The sequence below is a fragment of the Carcharodon carcharias genome, chromosome 25 (genome assembly GCF_017639515.1).
Source record: "Carcharodon carcharias isolate sCarCar2 chromosome 25, sCarCar2.pri, whole genome shotgun sequence".
NCBI lineage: Eukaryota > Metazoa > Chordata > Chondrichthyes > Lamniformes > Lamnidae > Carcharodon > Carcharodon carcharias.
The window spans coordinates 19468471-19488042 of NC_054491.1; the positions used below are offsets into that span (position 1 = coordinate 19468471).

General features: G+C 45.4%; 1 protein-coding gene across 5 annotated transcripts in view; it reads right to left on the minus strand.

Annotated features, from left to right (window-relative positions):
* The window catches only part of zbtb16a (zinc finger and BTB domain containing 16a), a 258249-nt gene that overhangs the window by 80651 nt on the left and 158026 nt on the right, over window positions 1-19572 (minus strand). For 4 of the 5 annotated variants that reach the window (XM_041174105.1, XM_041174104.1, XM_041174106.1 and 1 more), the window contains exon 4: window positions 9216-9302. In XM_041174105.1, the coding sequence (XP_041030039.1) occupies window positions 9216-9302 (87 nt within the window). The remainder of the gene's footprint in view (window positions 1-9215; window positions 9303-19572) is intronic. The other variant, XM_041174109.1, reaches the window with a different exon arrangement.

Genomic DNA, 19572 nt, shown 5'->3' on the forward strand with positions numbered 1-19572 from the left:
AGAGCGAGGGGGGGTAAAGAGGAGAGCGAGGGGGGGGAAGAGGAGAGCGAGGGGGGGGAAGAGGAGAGCGAGGGGGGGGAAGAGGAGAGCGAGGGGGGGGAAGAGGAGAGCGAGGGGGGGGAAGAGGAGAGCGAGGGGGGGAAAGAGGAGAGCGAGGGGGGGAAAGAGGAGAGCGAGGGGGGGAAAGAGGAGAGCGAGGGGGGGAAAGAGGAGAGCGAGGGGGGGAAAGAGAAGAGCGAGGGGGGGAAAGAGAAGAGCGAGGGGGGGAAAGAGAAGAGCGAGGGGGGGAAAGAGAAGAGCGAGGGGGGGAAAGAGAAGAGCGAGGGGGGGAAAGAGAAGAGCGAGGGGGGGGAAAGAGAAGAGCGAGGGGGGGAAAGAGAAGAGCGAGGGGGGGAAAGAGAAGAGCGAGGGGGGGAAAGAGAAGAGCGAGGGGGGGAAAGAGAAGAGCGAGGGGGGGAAAGAGAAGAGCGAGGGGGGGAAAGAGAAGAGCGAGGGGGGGGAAAGAGAAGAGCGAGGGGGGGAAAGAGAAGAGCGAGGGGGGGAAAGAGAAGAGCGAGGGGGGGAAAGAGAAGAGCGAGGGGGGGAAAGAGAAGAGCGAGGGGGGGAAAGAGAAGAGCGAGGGGGGGAAAGAGAAGAGCGAGGGGGGGAAAGAGAAGAGCGAGGGGGGGAAAGAGAAGAGCGAGGGGGGGAAAGAGAAGAGCGAGGGGGGGAAAGAGAAGAGCGAAGGGGGGAAAGAGGAGAGCGAGGGGGGGAAGAGGAGAGCGAGGGGGGGAAGAGGAGAGCGAGGGGGGAAAGAGGAGAGTGAGGAGGGAAAGAGGAGAGCGAGGGGGGGGAAGAGGAGAGCGAGGGGGGGAAGAGGAGAGCGAGGGGGGGAAGAGGAGAGCGAGGGGGGGAAGAGGAGAGCGAGGGGGGGAAGAGGAGAGCGAGGGGGGGAAAGAGGAGAGCGAGGGGGGGAAAGAGGAGAGCGAGGGGGGGAAAGAGGAGAGCGAAGGGGGGAAAGAGGAGAGCGAAGGGGGGAAAGAGGAGAGCGAGGGGGGGAAGAGGAGAGCGAGGGGGGGAAGAGGAGAGCGAGGGGGGGAAGAGGAGAGCGAGGGGGGAAAGAGGAGAGCGAGGAGGGAAAGAGGAGAGCGAGGGGGGGAAAGAGGAGAGCGAGGGGGGGAAGAGGAGAGTGAGGGGGGGAAGAGGAGAGCGAGGGGGGGAAGAGGAGAGCGAGGGGGGGAAGAGGAGAGCGAGGGGGGGAAGAGGAGAGCGAGGGGGGGAAGAGGAGAGCGAGGGGGGGAAAGAGGAGAGCGAGGGGGGGAAAGAGGAGAGCGAGGGGGGGAAAGAGGAGAGCGAGGGGGGGAAAGAGGAGAGCGAGGGGGGGGGAAGAGGAGAGCGAGGGGGGGGAAGAGGAGAGCGAGGGGGGGAAGAGGAGAGCGAGGGGGGGAAGAGGAGAGCGAGGGGGGGGAAGAGGAGAGCGAGGGGGGGGAAGAGGAGAGCGAGGGGGGGAAGAGGAGAGCGAGGGGGGGAAGAGGAGAGCGAGGGGGGGAAGAGGAGAGCGAGGGGGGGAAGAGGAGAGCGAGGGGGGGAAGAGGAGAGCGAGGGGGGGAAGAGGAGAGCGAGGGGGGGAAGAGGAGAGCGAGGGGGGGAAGAGGAGTGCGAGGGGGGGAAGAGGAGAGCGAGGGGGGGAAGAGGAGAGCGAGGGGGGGAAGAGGAGAGCGAGGGGGGGGAAGAGGAGAGCGAGGGGGGGGAAGAGGAGAGCGAGGGGGGGAAGAGGAGAGCGAGGGGGGAAGAGGAGAGCGAGGGGGGAAGAGGAGAGCGAGGGGGGAAGAGGAGAGCGAGGGGGGAAGAGGAGAGCGAGGGGGGAAGAGGAGAGCGAGGGGGGAAGAGGAGAGCGAGGGGGGAAGAGGAGAGCGAGGGGGGAAGAGGAGAGCGAGGGGGGAAGAGGAGAGCGAGGGGGGAAGAGGAGAGCGAGGGGGGAAGAGGAGAGCGAGGGGGGAAGAGGAGAGCGAGGGGGGAAGAGGAGAGCGAGGGGGGAAGAGGAGAGCGAGGGGGGAAGAGGAGAGCGAGGGGGGAAGAGGAGAGCGAGGGGGGAAGAGGAGAGCGAGGGGGGAAGAGGAGAGCGAGGGGGGAAGAGGAGAGCGAGGGGGGAAGAGGAGAGCGAGGGGGGAAGAGGAGAGCGAGGGGGGAAGAGGAGAGCGAGGGGGGAAGAGGAGAGCGAGGGGGGAAGAGGAGAGCGAGGGGGGAAGAGGAGAGCGAGGGGGGAAGAGGAGAGCGAGGGGGGGAAGAGGAGAGCGAGGGGGGGAAGAGGAGAGCGAGGGGGGGAAGAGGAGAGCGAGGGGGGGAAGAGGAGAGCGAGGGGGGGAAGAGGAGAGCGAGGGGGGGAAGAGGGGGGAGGAGAGAGGAGGAAGAGGAGGGAGGAGAGAGGAGGAAGAGGAGGGAGGAGAGAGGAGGGAGAGGGTGGGGGAAGAGGGGAGGGAGGTGGGCGATTGGATGGAGATGGATAGGGAGGGAACTCCAGCACTTTGGACTTAGGCTGCCCAGCATCCCGCTGCCCATAAATTACTCCAGACCCAGTCCCAAGCAAACTTGCTACACTGCAATTACAGTGGGTAAGATTTAACACAGACCGTGTTCCATTCTAAGTGTGGCTACAGCAATTTATAATTGAAAAAACTGACAGCAAGTCGGCACAAATGCAATGTTGAATATACGATAATCTTTCACTCACACCAGAGCAGAATAATGCCTTAAAGGCAGAAAATATGCAATGCATTTCTGTCGTGTTACATTTGACATTACAGTGAATTTGTGCTGGTCTCCAGTTCTTTCCCAATAAAATGCCTGGCACAATCACAGAAACATTATCCAAATCCCCTTTGATATTTGAAGGCACATGCTTGGACATTCTGTATTCATCTGCAACCAAATACTAAAGTAGCAGTGTACATTTTGTCCATGCAGTGCTTAGTCCCACAGGAGCAAAAAAATTCATTTTCATTAGTTTAACAAAAATTATAAAAGAAAACAGTAACACCACAGTAACAGAAACCACGTAAGTTTCTGAGACTGTTTAACTTTGTAAAAATAGAGCAGTTCTAACTTTAATCAGTAATTACATTAGAATTAATTACATCTCAAAAGAGCTCAAACTCTTCAGCTTTTTAATCATGGTTGCAAACTGGGGCAAAGGGACATCACCTACCTTGTTAACAGGAATTCAAATCGAAAGAAATAAAATGGTAGGTCTCAGGTCAGCTTCTGATACTTATATCACCACTCACTCAGGGAGCAGCATTTGCAGCATATTTTAGCAAGATCGAACTGTGCAACATTCCACATGGCGTAATTTTTGCCCTATAAATGTGGCATTTGTTACACACAGGATGGCACACAACAAAGCTACTCTTTGGATCACTTCATTGGAACCTCACAACGGTGTAACTCACATTAAGTGGGAGTTCAGGTGACATTATGGCCCGCAATACAGAGAGTGCAGCAGCTATCACTGAGGGGGGGCTTCAGAGATAACGACCCCATTAAATGTCAAGGGGAGGTAGTTAAATTTTCTCTTGTTGGAGATGGCACTTATTTGGCACGAATGTTATTTGTTCCCCTCAAATGCTGTTTGCCTCAGCCACTCCACGTGATAGTGAATTTCACATTCTAACTAGTCTCTGTGTGGAGAAGTTTCTCCTAAATTCCTTATTGTATTATTAGGTGACCATCTTGTACAGTAAATGCGACCCCATCCCACCCCCCAACACGCCAGTTTTGATCTTCCCTACAAAGAGAACTGGAAGTACAAACAGACCAGACTGGGCACGGGTGACATGTTTCCTTCTCTAAAGGACATAAAGTGAACCAGTTGGGTTTTTGGAACCATCTGGCAGCTTCATGGTCACTTGTAATGTTGCCAGCTTTTTGTTTCTAGATTTGGATTAATTCAAATTTTTGTTGCAAATAGGGATCAGAATAGCTCAACTGAGCTAACATTTTATGATGGAATCTAGCTTTAAAGTTGTCTGGGGTTTATTAGTCAACACTATAAACCTGTACAAACGACCATCATTTCTCATGACTGCAGCAAAAGGGATGGAATAAGGCATGAAATTTGTACCGGGTCTGATTATACTGGCGGCCCACTAGCACCTCACTCACGTCAGCCATTGCTCAATGAGTGTCACAAACTTTGTGTCAGGAGGTCATGTTCAAATCCACTCCAATGTCCAGTGTGCAAAATCTGAACTGGCACTCCAGTGCTAGCTGTGAGAGAGCACTGTTGGAAGTGCTGTCTTTTAGATGAGATGTCAAACCGATGCTCCAGCCTGCGCTCTCAGGTGGATGTAATTGATCCCATAGTTTTATACCAAAGGTAAGAATTGGGAGTTCTTCCTACAATCCTGGCCAACATCACAAACAGATTTTTGAGTCAGTATCATATTTCTGCTTGAGGGAGTTTGCTGTGCACAAATTGGGTGCCATGTTTCCTACATGACAACAGTGATTATATTCAAAATATACTTAACATAAATGCAAATGTGACATGAGAAAAAACTTTTTCACACAACAAATGGTTTGGGTCTGGAATACACTGCCTGGAAGTGTGGTGGAGGTAGGTTTAATCGAGGCATTCAAGAGGACATTAGATGATTATTTGAATAGAAACAATGTGCAGTGGTACGGAGAAAAGGCAGGGCAATGGCACTAGGTCATAGTACTCATTCGGAGAGTTGGTGCTGGCACAATGGGCCAAATGGCCTTCTTCTGTGCCATTAAAATTCTGAGATTCTGTAATTGGCTATAAAGCACCTTGGGATATCCTGAGGATATGAAAAGTGCTATATAAATGCAAAGCTTTTCTTTCACCCCAATACCTGTTCCTGATACACAGGACTAGAGATTCCAGGGTGGGGCATCATAATCTGATCTTGTTCTCACTCAACATCCACAGACCTGCCTCTCTCAGCTGCAGTTTCTTAATAAGAAGCAGACGCCCCCGCTGATCTTGTCCCCCTTCTTTAGCCCAGCCATGCCAGGCTAATCGATTTCTATCGATACCACAACTAATGTTGCCCACACTCAGGGCCCATCCTAAGCTGGCAGCTTGGTACCACTCCCAGTTGCATATTTACCCACTCTCAGCCATCTGAGAGGGGGCTTCCAAAATCACTTTCTGTCCTAGATGGGACTCTGAAGGAAAGGTGCAAAGAACTACCTCCCGTGCATTGGTGGAGCAGTCCTCTCAACAGTCATGAGTGAAAAATGTTTTTGGATTTTCTTGTTGAACTGAAATAGATGCTGTGCAGTTTAGCAATACCTATCCAGTGCTGGCATCTCATCTCCCAGGACCTTGAGTTGACGTCACATCAACACAAAACAGATCAGTCTTGAGGAGCCAGAGGTCCTATCGAGTTGCAGTAGTGGAATAATTTTGTAAAAGCTGTTGACTCATCATGACCCAGGAATAGCAACAGGACAGTTAGCCAAAGAGCTTAAAACGAAAGCGGAGAATTCTCCATCACCAAAATACGCTCGAGTTGAGGGGAGAAAGTAAAAAGTTCAACTGGATTTTTTTTTCCTGCAAGTTTAATACAAATCTCAGATAAACAAATAATGATAGAATATTTATAAATAACTGAGGATATCATGTGCTATTATAAACAATTCCAATACTGTCACATTGTAGTGATCCATTCAAACACTCACTCTCTTTAGCAGCAAAGGATTCTTCTCCCTTAGTGGCCATTGTAGACATTTCTTCCAAACTGCCATTGTCCCCGTAAATTCTTAATGTTCGCAATTTTAGTACATTTTGTGTTTATCAAGGTGGGGGTGTCAGTGGAACAACTTCAAACATTGGATTATCCACTGAGGACATGAAGCAATTTCTAGTATGAAGCACCAGCAAAGCTCTTGCAAGGTGTCAGCTTTGACTCAGTCGGTAGTATCAGAGCTCGAATTCCCATCCAGGGACTTCCCCAGGCCAACAGTCCCAGTAACGGGGAAGTGTTGCACAGTCAGAGCTGTGGGCTTTCAGATGAGAGGTTAAACCAGAGCCCCATTTGTCCTGTCAGGTGGAGGTAATAGGTCCCATGGCACTAATTCAGCAGAAAGAGCTATCTCCAGATGTCCTGGCCAATATTTATCCATTAATCAGCATCACCAAAAAAAAAATTCTAGTCATTATCACATTGCTGTTTTTGGGAGCTTGCTGTGCACAATGTGGCTTCTGGATTTCCTACAATAAAACAGTGACTGCATTTCAAAAGAGCTTCATTGGTTGATAAGTACCTTGCAATGTTCTGAGGTTGTGAAAGGTGCCATGTAAATGCAAGTTATCATCTATTTCCTTAACAAATCACACTACTAACAGCAAAGCAGAAATTTATGGTGTTCGCTGTTAGATGTTATGTGGCTTAGCTATTGGGAAGACACATCTCAATATTGCAGAATATCAGAAGCAGAGCCACTTGTAGCCTTTCCTCATGCATTGAGCAATGATTAACAGAAATGTCCCAAAAACAGTCCAAGAAAACATCACTTGCCTGTGTTTTGATTTTTTTTTGGGGGGTGGGCGGGGGGTGGGGGGGGGGCACGGTGGTGCGGGGAATGTACTGAGTTCTGCAGAGGAAGGTGAGGGGTTGGGGGTGTCGGTTGGAATTTAAAGTTGTGCTTCCTCCACCCCTTTGTGAAAAGCTCAGTCAATTGTACAACTAAACTTCAGTGATTTATGTATTACAAAGCAGCAATAAAGGAATCAAAACTCATACTAGTCAAGACGACTATTTATAGGTTAGTACAGTGTGTGTGTGTATATATATATATATATATATATCTATCATCAGGGGCTGTCAAAGTCTAGACAGCATCATGGAAGAATTTCTACAGTTTCACTGACAGCAATAAAGTGGGAAACCCAAATCATCACTTAATCATTCTTTCCAGAAACTTTCACCTTTCATATAAATGGAAGTCATCTCCCATCTTACTAGTTGAAAGTACTTATGTTTTTCCTCTTGTTCACCCCTACTGTCTCCCACCCCATCAATGTCCTCTGCTCCCCCATCCCCCCCTCCCTCCCACCCACTTGGAACCTGAGAATTGCTGAACAAAAAAAAAGACCAAATCCATCTAAGTTCACCTTCTAACATGATGCATGATGCAATAATAATGGGAGCTGCTGGCTAATCACAGTGATCAATCAGACACAAGGTAAGGAAAACCCCCAGCGATGCAGAGCTTGAGGAACCACAGTCCCAAAGTCAGCTGTTCCTCCCAAGCCACACTACTTTCACCACTCTGGTACCGGATCCCCAAGATGTTACTTTATGAAATGAATCCAGTTTATATTTGAAGAAAGCAATACCAACTCCTTCCTCTGTCATCCTCATGAGTCTATTCCAAAGCTTGATCACTCACTCACTGAAAAATTGTTCCCACAGATCAGTTTTGAATTAAATTTCCTTTCAAACGCAGTCCATGTTCTCTGGTTTGACTTGTTTTGAACATGACAAAATAACAGAAGAGGGACAGACATTTCATCCCTCTGGTCTGTGGAATGTAACCTACAAAGCTTTTAAATCCAAACTTGATTCCATCTGGCAATATCCCACCTTCTCTTTCACTCTTCACTCAAATTAAAACACTAAATCTCAACAGGAACTCACTCTCAGTTAGAAACTAAAATCTATCTTACTGAAGTATATCCTTCAGAAGGGAAGTCGCTAAGTTTGGTGTAACTAATACAGCAATACCTCAATTATAAAATTCCGATCCTGATTTTCAAATCTCTCCCTGGCCTCTCTACCCCTCCCCATACCTGTATCTGCTCCTCCCTCACCAACCCTCCAAGATCTCTGCCCTTCTCCGATTTTGGCCTCTTGTACTTTCAGTGGCAGCTCTGCCATCAGCTGCCTGGGCCCCAAACTCTGGAATTCTCCCCACCTCTCTCCTCCGTTAAGACACTCCTTAAAACCTATCTCCTTGACCATGCTTTTGGTCACCTGTGCTAATATCTCCTTACGTGGCTGTGTCAAATTCTATTCGACAGTTACTCCTGCAAAGCACCTTTACATCTCCTATAACCTCGAAAGCCACTATATAAATGTAAGTTATTGGCGTAATACAGTGATGGACAGAGATAGCGAAATGTGATTGTGCTGAAACTAAAAAGGAGACAGAATGACACCTCCGTGATTAGCAATAGCCCAAGATGCTGGCGGCTAAACTCTGAATATGTCGCCCATTGTTATTTGTTGCCTATGTAAGTCTGTTTATGAGCTTGACACCTTTTAGCCAATATAACTGCTAGCTCATGATGACCTGCACAAATCTATTTCTGCTCTGCAACATACAAGGGGAGGGGTTGACAATTCCAGAATGTTGATGCACAAGTGACATTTCTAGCACTGCCCATTGGTTGGAAGCCCATTTGCTTTATTTTTAAAGATACAGAGAGTCATCTGCCCAAGGAGTAGTTGACATTATCCAGGGTCAAGTAGGAGGAGAAGAGTTAACGTCACAAAAGAGCTGTGACCTTTGCAGAATCATTTTGCAACATTAACCCTCTGACCCACACTCCTGACCAACATAAATAAGTTGTTGGCAGTTAACAGTGGTTAAACAAGCCACTTATAACTCAATATTTTAAAGCTTTTTTTAAAAAAAATAGGGGGAAGGAGGTTGCTTGTCCAAAGAATATTTTTCAGCAAAATCATAAATGACAACATATCACTTTGTTCGCAGCAAAGGAACATAGAACCATTTCAATCTGATTAATGAACAGACTGCTTTCAAAACCTGATATAGTGCAGGTAGGAACAACCAATCACATTGTCAGAAAGCAGAAACCTGAAGGTATTAAAGCTCCAGAAGAAAACCTGCTGCCCCAAACTCTGACCTCTCGCACATCCCTGATTTTCACTGCTCCACTATTGGTGGCTGTGATTTCAGCTGCCTAGACCCCAAGCTCTGGATTTCCCTTGCTAAACCTCACCACATCTCTACTTCTCTCCCTCTCTCTCCTCTAAGCAGTTCCTTAAAGTCTACCTCTTTGACCAAGCTTTTAGTCACCTAACCCAATGTCTCCTTAGGTAGTTCAGTCTTGCAGAAGGACCTGCTCAGTTTAAGTCCTCTGATTAGCACTTGCATTTGACAATATTTCCTTAAATAAAACTTGGAATTAGCAATGAGGAACAAATCAGAAACTCCTAGGTAAAGTTTCACAAAAGTACCGGTATGAGTCTGACGATGGCTTTCTAGGGCATCTTCCTTAGAGAACTGTGCTCCACATTGATCACAAACAAAGGCCTTTGCACCTGCTGGAACAAGAATAAAAACAACAGTTTAGGACAAAAAGCTTTAGTAAAATAACAAACATAACTGTGTTTCCATGCACATCCGTCAAATAAAAAGGAGGATAATCTGAGAAAAATCATTTGACAGCTGCAAGGCAGCACCTTGACATTCAATGGCATTACCATCACTGAATCCCCAAATAACATCATCCTAGGGTTACCATTGACCAGAAACTGAACTGGACTAGCCATATAAATACTGTGGCTACAAGAGCAGGTCAAAGGCTAGGAATCCTGCGGTGAGTAACAAGGTACAAGTCAGGAGTGTGATGGAATACTCTCCACTTCCCTGGATGAGTGCAGCTCCCACTACACTCAAGAAGCTTGACACCATCCAGGACAAAGCAGCCCTCTTGATTAGCACCCAATCCACAAACATTCACTCCCACCACCATGGACATACAGTGGCAGCAGTGTGTACCATCTGCAAGATGCACTGCAGCAGCTCACCAAGGCTCCTTAGACAGCACCCTCCAAACCCACGACTGCTACCACCTTGAAGGACAAGGGAAGCAGACACATTGGAACACCACCTGGAAGTTCCTCTCCAAGCCACACACCATCTTGACTTGGAAACATATCACCGTTTCTTCACTGTCACTGGGTAAAATCCTGGAACTCCCCCCTTCTAACAGCACTGTGGGTGTACCTACACCACATGGACTGCAGCCTCCACCTTCTCAAGGGCAATTAGGGATGAACAATAAATGCTGGCCTAGCCAGTGATGCCCATAAAATGAATTATAAAAATTGAGCTACACTTACCAAGAGACTTCAGAGTGTATGTGACCAAATATCAATTGTTAACATAATGGGCCATAAACTTCCTCGAAGTGGCAATCAGCATCGGATTGTCACTCCGTGCCCAATTACTTACGGGAAATTTCTTCCATGACCGTCTTACCTGATCTTCCCACTCGGATCGGGCAAGATCCAGACAGCACAGCTGTCTCTGAAGCCCACCATCGCGGTTCAGCAGAGTCAGATCAAAGAAGGACATGCCCCCTTTAAGACCATAAGACATAGGAGCAGAAGTAGGCCATTCAGCCATCGAGTCTGCTCTGCCATCAATGAGATTAAGGCTGATCTGATAATCCTCAACTCCATTTTCCTGCCTTTTCTCCATAACCCTCGATTCCCTTACTGATTAAAAATCTGTCTATCTCAGCCTTGAATATACTTAACGGCCCAGCTCCTCCAGCCCTTTGCGGTAAAGAATTCCACAGATTCACTACTCTCAGAGAAGAAAGTCCTCCTCATCTCTGTCTTAAATGGGTGACCCCCTTACTCTGAGATTATGCCCTCTGGTCCTAGACTCTCCCTCCCACAAGGGGAAACAACCTCTCAGCATCTACCCTGTCAAACTCCCTAAGGATCTTATATGTTTCAATAAGGTTGCCTCTCATTTTTCTAAACTCCAATGAATACAGGCCCAACCTACCCAACCTCTCCTCATAAGAAATTGCCACCATACCCGGGATCAACCTAGTGAACCTTCTCTGGACTGCCTCCAATGCCAGTGCATCTTTCCTTAGATAAGGGGACCATAACTGTTCACAGTATTCTAGGTGTGGTCCAACTAGTGCCTTGTATAGTTTTAGCAAGACTTCCTATTTTTATACTCCATTCCCTTTGAAATAAAGGCCAACATTCCATTTGCCTTCCCTTTAACCTGTTGGCTAGCTTTTTGTGATTCATGCACAAGAACCCCCAAATCCCTCTGTGCTGCAGCTTTCTGCAGTCTTTCTCCATTTGAATAATATTCAGCTCCTCTATTCCTCCCGCCAAAGTGCATTACCTCACATTTTCCCACATTATATTTCATCTGCCAAGATTTTGCCCACTCACTTAACCTGTCTGTATCCCTGTGTAGATTCGGTGTCATCGTCACCACTTGTCTTCCCATCTATTTTTGTGTCATCTGCAAACTTGGCAATAGTACATTCATTTCCCTCATCCAAGTCATTAATATATCTTGTAAATAACTGTGGCTCCAGCATAGATTTTTGTGGCACTCCACTAGTTACAGGTTACCTGAAAACGTCCCCCTTATTCCAACTCTCTGTCTTCTATTAGTTAGCCAGTCCTCTATCCGTGCTAATATACTACTCCCAACACCATAGGCTTTTATCTTAAGTAGCCTTATGTGTGGTACCTTATTGAACACCTTTTTGAAATCCAAATATATTACATCTACTGGTTCCCTTTTATCTATCCTGCTTGTTACCTCCTCAAAGAAGTCTAATAAATTTGTCAGGCATGAGTTCCCCTTTATGAAGCCATGCTGACTCTGCTTGATTATATTATGCATTTCTAAATGCTCTGCTATTACATCATTTATATGTCACTAGCTGCCGAAAGCCAATTAAGTTTAAAAGTCCCACTGAAATTTAAAGGTTAGTGAGAAGGTAAGTCTCTAAGGTAAGTGGATAGAATTTGGAGGGTGTGTTGTGGGGGGGGGGGGGGGGATTATGTCCAACATTGGAGGGGGTGTGAAGTTTTGGACATCGGGGGGAGGGGGTGGGGGCAGTTTTGGATGTCGGGGAGGGGGCTGGGGGAAGAGGCTGGTGTCCGGTCAGGGGTGGATTGGTGTGGGGGGGTGGAAAATCAGGTCAAGAGGAATCCCATGGGGAGTCAAAGTTGGAATTACTGTGTTTGTGGGGGGTGACGGTAGTCTGAGGGTGGAGGGAATCCCATGGCGGGGGAAGGGGGGGGGGGTGCGGTGAGGAGAGAGTTGGGGTGTGGGGGGAGCCGTTGTCTTTACAATAGCCACCCAGAAGTTAGAAGGGGTTTTAATTCTAACTTTTTCTGAGTAGCTACTTGTGTAACACAGTTGGAGCCATCTGTAGTGTGCTATTTAAATCGCATTTTCTGATGGTTCCCAGAGCAGAGCCATCGCCCAAAGGAAGTTTGCATTTCTGGGCAATTGCTGTGCAAGGCCTTACCTTTCAAGTTCCAAGAGGGGTGCCCCAGTGCATTTTTTGGGTACCCAACCTTCCCCAAATTTAATGCTAGGGAGCTCGGAAGTTATGGCCCAGTGCTTCCAGAACACATTTTCATTTCCAAAACTGTACCTCATCTGGCCTCCCAATCAAATCATTCATTTGCTCTCAAATTTGACAGCTGTTTAACACGATGGCCAGTTGATCATGACAGCCTAAGCTCACTTCACTTTGAATCTCTCGGCAGCTGGGCAAGAGACGGAGAAACAAAACAAAGGGCGAGGAGAAAACCTGCAGCTGATCTACACATGTTGGACATGAACTCAGTCCTGAGACACAAAGCTACTGTGTCTGCTCTGTAAGAAAGGAAGAGTTTGCATTTATAAAGCACCTTTCAAGGCCTCAGGATAATCCAAAGTGCCTCACAACTAATGAATTCCCTTTTGTAAATGTAGTTACTGTTGTAATATAGAAAACAAAGCAGCCAATTTGGACACAGCAAGCTCCCACAAACAGCAATCAAATAGATGATGCAATCAACTGTTTTTAATTGTTGATTAAGGGGTAAATATTATTCATGGAGCTAAGGAGAACCTCCCATGCTCTTCAAAATAGCAGTGTGTGATCTTTTACATTCACCGAGGTGGCAAATAAAGCCAATGTCTTGCACATCCACCAATGAAGCACTCCTTCAGTACTGCATTGCGTATGTCACCCTAGGTTATGTGCTCAAAACATTGGTTTGGGGCTTGAACCTGCCAGCTGCTGACTAAGGAGTAAGAGTGCTACCCGCTGAGCCATGGCTGACAACAGGTCACTGATTCGAATCATTTTAAAATAGTTTGAAGGTAAATGAACCCCAAGGCCTTATTTCTACTAAACCATAATTTAGATTGAAAATCCACCTCAGATATTCCTTAAAGAAATTAAAACAGAAAATGCTGGAAAACCTCAGCAGGTCTGGCAGCATCTGTGGAGAGTGAAACGTTACATGTCCAATATGACTCTTCCTTAAAAAAAATTGCCTGGACATGGCCAACAATTGGATAAAAGTGAAGTATATCACTCATACAACGTCCTCATACTCTAGCCCTTGCTAGATCAAAATGACTGAAGCCATTGTTGGGGTCTTTGGATTGAATATGAACTTCTAAATTTTGAACTTGGTGTCTTTTTACAACCCGGCTATATACAAGGTCACATTACATCAAAAATATTTATTTTAAAATTTAGTAAGCGTTTCTTCTTCAAAATAAAAATGGAGACCCACAGATAAAGTTCAATGCCCCATAATGGAGGCAGCACCAAGTTTGGAAAGACGCGAAGATGAGGTAAATCAGCCACAGTTTACACACATTGTAATGACTATATGCAAATATATTTCAATGCAATGAAACGCATGGAAACATGTTCATTGTACTGAGGAGAAAGTATTTATTTCTTTAGGAATTAGGTTCGGCAAAGCAAATTTTTTACCTTAAAAGTTTGAATATTAGGCTTGCACACAGATTAGTGAGGAGACATTTATGTTCTCTATGCCCCAAACACCAATGATCAATCCTCACTTGGTCGTCAGATAGCATCATCATGGCCATGCAAGTCACTTGGAATGATGGAGGGGGGCAGAAACACAGCAGGAGATCAACCAAAAGATAACCCCAATGTGTTGCAACACAAGAAAGGTGATCAAAGGAAACAAGGCCAGTGTGCATAGAGGTAAGACAGGGCTGGTGAGCACAATGCTGTTGATGTGTGTACATGGACTTCCAAAAGGCATTTGATACAGTGCCACACAAAGACTTGTGCGCAAAGTTATAGCTCATGGAATGAAAGGTAAAGTAGCAACACCCATATAAAATTGGCTGAAGGATGGAAAGCAGCGAGTTGTGATTAATGGACACTTTTAGGCTGGAGGAAGGTTTGCAGTGGAGTTCCCCAGGGGTCAGTGTTGGGACCCTTGCTTTTCCTGATTTATATTAATGACCTAGACTTTGGCATACAGGGCAAATTTCAAAGTGTACGAAAGTGAAACTTGGAAGCATTGTGAACATTGAGGAGGATAGTGTATAACTTCAAAAGGACATGGACAAATTTGTGGAATTGGCAGACAGGTAGCAGATTTAGATCAATGTGGAGAAATGTGAAGGGATTCATTCTGGTATGAGGAACAAGGAGAGACAATATGAAATAATGGGTAGAACACTAAAGGGGATGCAGGAGCAGAGAGACCTGGGTGTATATGTGCATAAGTCATTGAAGGAGGCAGGACAGGTTGAGACAGCTGTTAATAAAGCATACAGTATCCTAGGCTTTACTACTAGTGGTATTGAGTACAAGAGCAAAATGTTGAACTTGTATAAGGCACTAGTTCAGCTTCAGCGAGAGTATTGTGTTCAGTTCTGGGTGCCACACTTTAGAAAGAGTATAAAGGCATTGGAGAGAGAGAAAAAGGATTCACAAGAATGGTTCCAGGGATATGAAGATAGATTGGAGAGGTTGGGGCTGTTTTCCTTGGAGAAGAGAAGGTCAAGAGCAGAACTGATAGAGGTATTCAAAATCATGAGAGGTCTCGACAGAGTAGATAGGGAGAAACTATTCCCACTAGTGAGAGAATCTAGAATGAGAGGACATAGGTTTAAAGTAATTGGTGAAAGCAGCAAAAACAATATGAGAAAAATGTTCTCATGAAGCTAATTATTAAGGTCTGAAATGCACTGTGTGGTGGTGGCAGGTTCAATCAAGGTATTCAAAATGGAATTAGGTTGTTGAAGGGGAAGAATGCACAGGGTTACAGGGAGAAGGCAGGGCAACAACACCAGGTGAAATGCTCATTTGGAGAGCTTGTGCAGACATGATGGGCCAAATGGTTTCCTTCTGAGCTGTAACAATTCTGAGTCAGTGCAAATATTGTTTTTCTAAAATGAGAAAACTGTACCTGAAGACTACTGAACAATGGAAATTTCAGTGTACAGAATTAGGCGTTATAAATATAATGTGGTCGCTAAGAAATCCAATAAGGGATTCAGGAGGAACTCTACCTGGAAAATGGTGAGAATGTGTACCTCGCTACCATGGGGAGTAATTGAGGTGAGCAGTATATACACATTTATAGGGAAGAATAGTGAATTGTTCAGAGAGCCGACGCAGACATGATGGGCTGAATGGCCTCCTTCTGCATGAAGAGAAAAAAAAATAGGAGATGGTGATAGGGTGAGATGGAGTAAGGTAAGATGACTTGTGTGAAGCATGAACACTGGCACTGACCAGTTGGGCTGAATGGCCTGCTTCTGCTCTGTATTTCCACTTAAATCTATGCAATTATAAAAACGTAAGCTTGAACCAGCCCTTTACCTACTGACAGGAAATATCAGCACAGGCTGGAGTAGGTCAATGGTTAACCCTCTTCACGAACAGAGGAACAGCATCAGCCAAGTTAGAGTAACAGGTCAACTGCCCACCCTCTGAGGCAAGGCAGAGAATAACATGAGCAGTCCATTCTTTAAAACAAAAATTCAGTCAAAAAACGTTTGATCTCTATTCGGGTGAGAAACAAAAATGTAAGCGAGAGTACAGAATTACAATTAAACGTTACAGTTCTGAAACCACATTGAAAAATGTTAATATGAAAAGGTGTGGTGTCTGTAGGTGCAGTTATCAAAAGAATTCTAATGTGAACAAGGCTTTGTTTCTAATCCTGACTGTGGCTATAATGAGCAAAACAGGAAACTGCTTATCTGATCAGCAAGCCAAATCTTTCGGTGAAAATGAGTCTACAAAGTACGAGAATGGCAGCATGATAGAAAATAGTTACTAAATGAAACCGTACCAAAAAAAGACCTTGTTACAGTACAATGAAAAATTACAAGTGTTTATGCATTTGAAGTGCATTGTATGCAGGATATTTAGAACAGGAAAGATCATTTAGCCAAGTGATCCTTTCTCTTCATCAGAGTTCACCCCAACCAGTTACCATTTTGGTGTGATACCAAAAGTAAAACAGAAAAGTTAAGCTGCACTGTTTTGTCTTTGCCTTTGTCAGAAAATGCAGTGGTGTCAATTGTGGCTCAGTTGGTAGTACGCTTGCCTCGACATCAGTAGGTTGTGGGTTCAAGGCCCAGCTCAGAGACTTGAACAGAAAATCCAGGCCATCATTCCCAGTGCTGTAACCGAGGGATCAGAGAGGAGACATAAAACCAAGGTGGATACAAAATGATCCTCAATGAATATCACTAAACTAAATTAACTGATCACTAACTAACTGCTATTTGTGGGAGATTGCTGTGCACAAACAGGCTGTTACGTTTCTTATATTACACTTCATAAGTACTTAAGAGTGCACCTAAAATGCTTTTTGGGACATTGAGGTCATGGAAAATGCTATAGCAATGTAAGTTATTTTCTTTACTGGTTAGTTGATCTTGGTGAGGCTACAATAAGCCTCAGTGCCCCTTGGGATTGGAGGGAAGGGAAGGGAAAGGGGTGGGTGGGGGCAGTTACAAAAAAACAGTCAAGGGTCCTGTTTGCCAACAGCTATTGGAAAGTGCAAGATATTTGTGCTGGCTGAATCAGTCAGGGAAATTGTTTAATGCCTCAATTCCAATGTGTTTCTGGAGGATGGGGGTGGGTGGGGAAATGGTGCATGGTGAATAAGGGGTGTGACCAAATGCACTTATCCCTCCCCCCAAACAATACAATTGCTGTATTCAAGTGGCTGATCAATTTATTAGGAATTGCCTCAGGCAGGCAAAATAGCACATGGGTCACAAAAGGGATGGTGACCTCAATTCTTTGCCAAATAAAATATATTTATTTAATGATGATAATTCAGTGAAGTCATAACCTCCCTTGTACATTTAATTCTTAAGTAGAGGATAAAGGACGCTATTAGTCATTTCCCTCAACCCTTAGCTTTCATTAACTCATTTTCAAACTCTTCCTCTTTCATTTCTTGCGAAAAGAACAGGTCCTAAAGAATGCAACATCATAACCCACCATCTCAAAAAAACTTGTAATATTCCCTTGAGGGCCATCCTACTGCTCATTTTTCAGCCCTTCATAGCACATGCAATAATGCAGCACAGGAGAATGATATTTGGCCCTTGTGCCTGTGCCAGCTCTTTGAAAGCTCTGTCCAATTAGTCTTTCTCCCCTACTCTTCTCCACAGCCTTGCAATTTTCCCCTTCACGCATTTATATAATTGCCTTTTGATGGTTATGACTTAATCTGCTTTTGCCCTTTCAGGCTATGCATTCCAGATCATAACTCTCTACATCACATTATCTCAGCTCTGGTTCTTTTTATCTGAAATCTCTGTCCCCTGTTTACTAAAGGCAGTGGGAAATGTTTCTCCTATTTACACTCAAAACCCTGGATGGTTTCTAATACCTCTACCAAATCTCCCTTACACTTCTCAGCTTCATTCTTGACTTTTCATTACTGCTACAGTTATTGATCCTTTGAAAACTCTTCAACTGTTTCTCCCATTCCAACACATTCTTGGCTTCACTGTGGTGAAATCCAGCTTCATCATTGTCTCTGACTCTCAATCCTGGATTTCCTCAACTCCCTCAATCTATCCTTTCTCCTGAAACCTTCAAGTTTCTGAAGACAAGCTCAACATTGCCCATTAACTGCACCTGCACATATCTCGGCCTCACCCACTCACTCCAGCTTTGGTGTTGCCCTACTTTATGGGTCTTACTCCTTCGCATAGGAGCTCTCAAAAAACAAACTTAAAAGCTCTGAAGAAGGTGCAAAAAATGTTTTACAAGATCAATACTAGAACCAAGAGGTTATATCTATCAGGAAAGAGTGAACAGGCTGGAGCTCTTCTCGAGGCCAAAACTAGCAGCCATAACTTGAAGATCGCCACTAATAAATTCACTGAAGAACTCAGGAGAAACTTCTTTACCCAAAGTGTGATTCAAATGTGGAACTCGCTCGCGAGGAGCAGCTGAGTTGAATAGCATAGATGCATTTTAAGCAAAGCTAGATAAGCACATGAGGAGAAAGGAATTGGAGGATATTGTGATAGGTTTAGATAATACATGGCAGATAAGACCTGGTAGAGCATGAACTCCAGCATGGATCTCCTGGGCCAAATGGCCTGTTCCTGGTTTATACATTCTATACTATTCTATGTAATCTTAGCCATGGCTTCTTCTCCAAATAGCAACAGAGACACCAAATGAGAAAACAGATTCTCTATAGGCCCTTTGCTGAAAGAAGTTTCACTTTGAAAGGAAAGTGGTTGGTTCAATCATTAGCTTGGATTGACACTTGGCTGTTGTTCTCAATGTTTGGGGGGGGGGGGGGGGTGTTGGGACAAGAAGAGCTAGGTAAAGAGCCAGTGATAGGTGGAGATAACCAAAAGATGTCACAGACAAAAGGACAAAGAGGTGTTGAAGGTGGTGAAATGATCTAAGGAATGTGCTAATTAAGGGTAGAAAGCAGGACAAACAAGGTACAGATAGCCCTAGTGGAGGTGGGGTGGGGGGAAGGAATACTAAAAAGGCTAAAAGGTACAGATAAAACAATGGGTGAAAATACATTTAAAAATAATGGAAATAGGTGGGAAAAGAAAAATCTATATAAATTATTGGAAAAAAACAAAAAGGAGGGGGAAGAAACAGAAAGGGGGTGGGGATGGAGGAGAGAGTTCATGATCTAAAATTGTTGAACTCAATATTCAGTCCAGAAGGCTGTAAAGTGCCTAGTCGGAAGATGAGGTGCTGTTCCTCCAATCTGCTTTGAATACATATAACCTAAAACAGCCTGAACAGATTCCTGAACTCATGCCCTGACTAACAGGTCGAATTAATCTGAATTAAACACTTAAATGAAAATAAAAGAAAATTTCCGCTGGATTTTTTTCACTGGGAGTGGTTACACCAGTTTGGAAATTGTTTGCATGGAGAAAGTCAAACCTTGGGAATTTGGTGAGGGCTTGGAGTCTAATATAAATGAGGCAACGGAGAATGAGGGGAGGGAGACTGAAGTGCAAAAATCATTCACACATGGTTTATTCCCACAACCAAGGAGCCCACAGCAAATAAATTTCATCAGCCCCAATCCACCCTCAATTTAGTGCTGAATTGTCAATCTCACCCAGAGGCAGGGTGACCAACTCTGGGTAAAGAAAGATGAGAGGCGCTTTGCCATGGGGGGGTGGGGCAGGGGGCTGTGGTGGCACTGATGCAGTGGATACCATGCGAGCAGGGAACAGGGTCATTTGACAGCCTGGAACTCAAAACACAAACACAGAAGCGAAGTTTGGAGAGAAGGCAAAAAC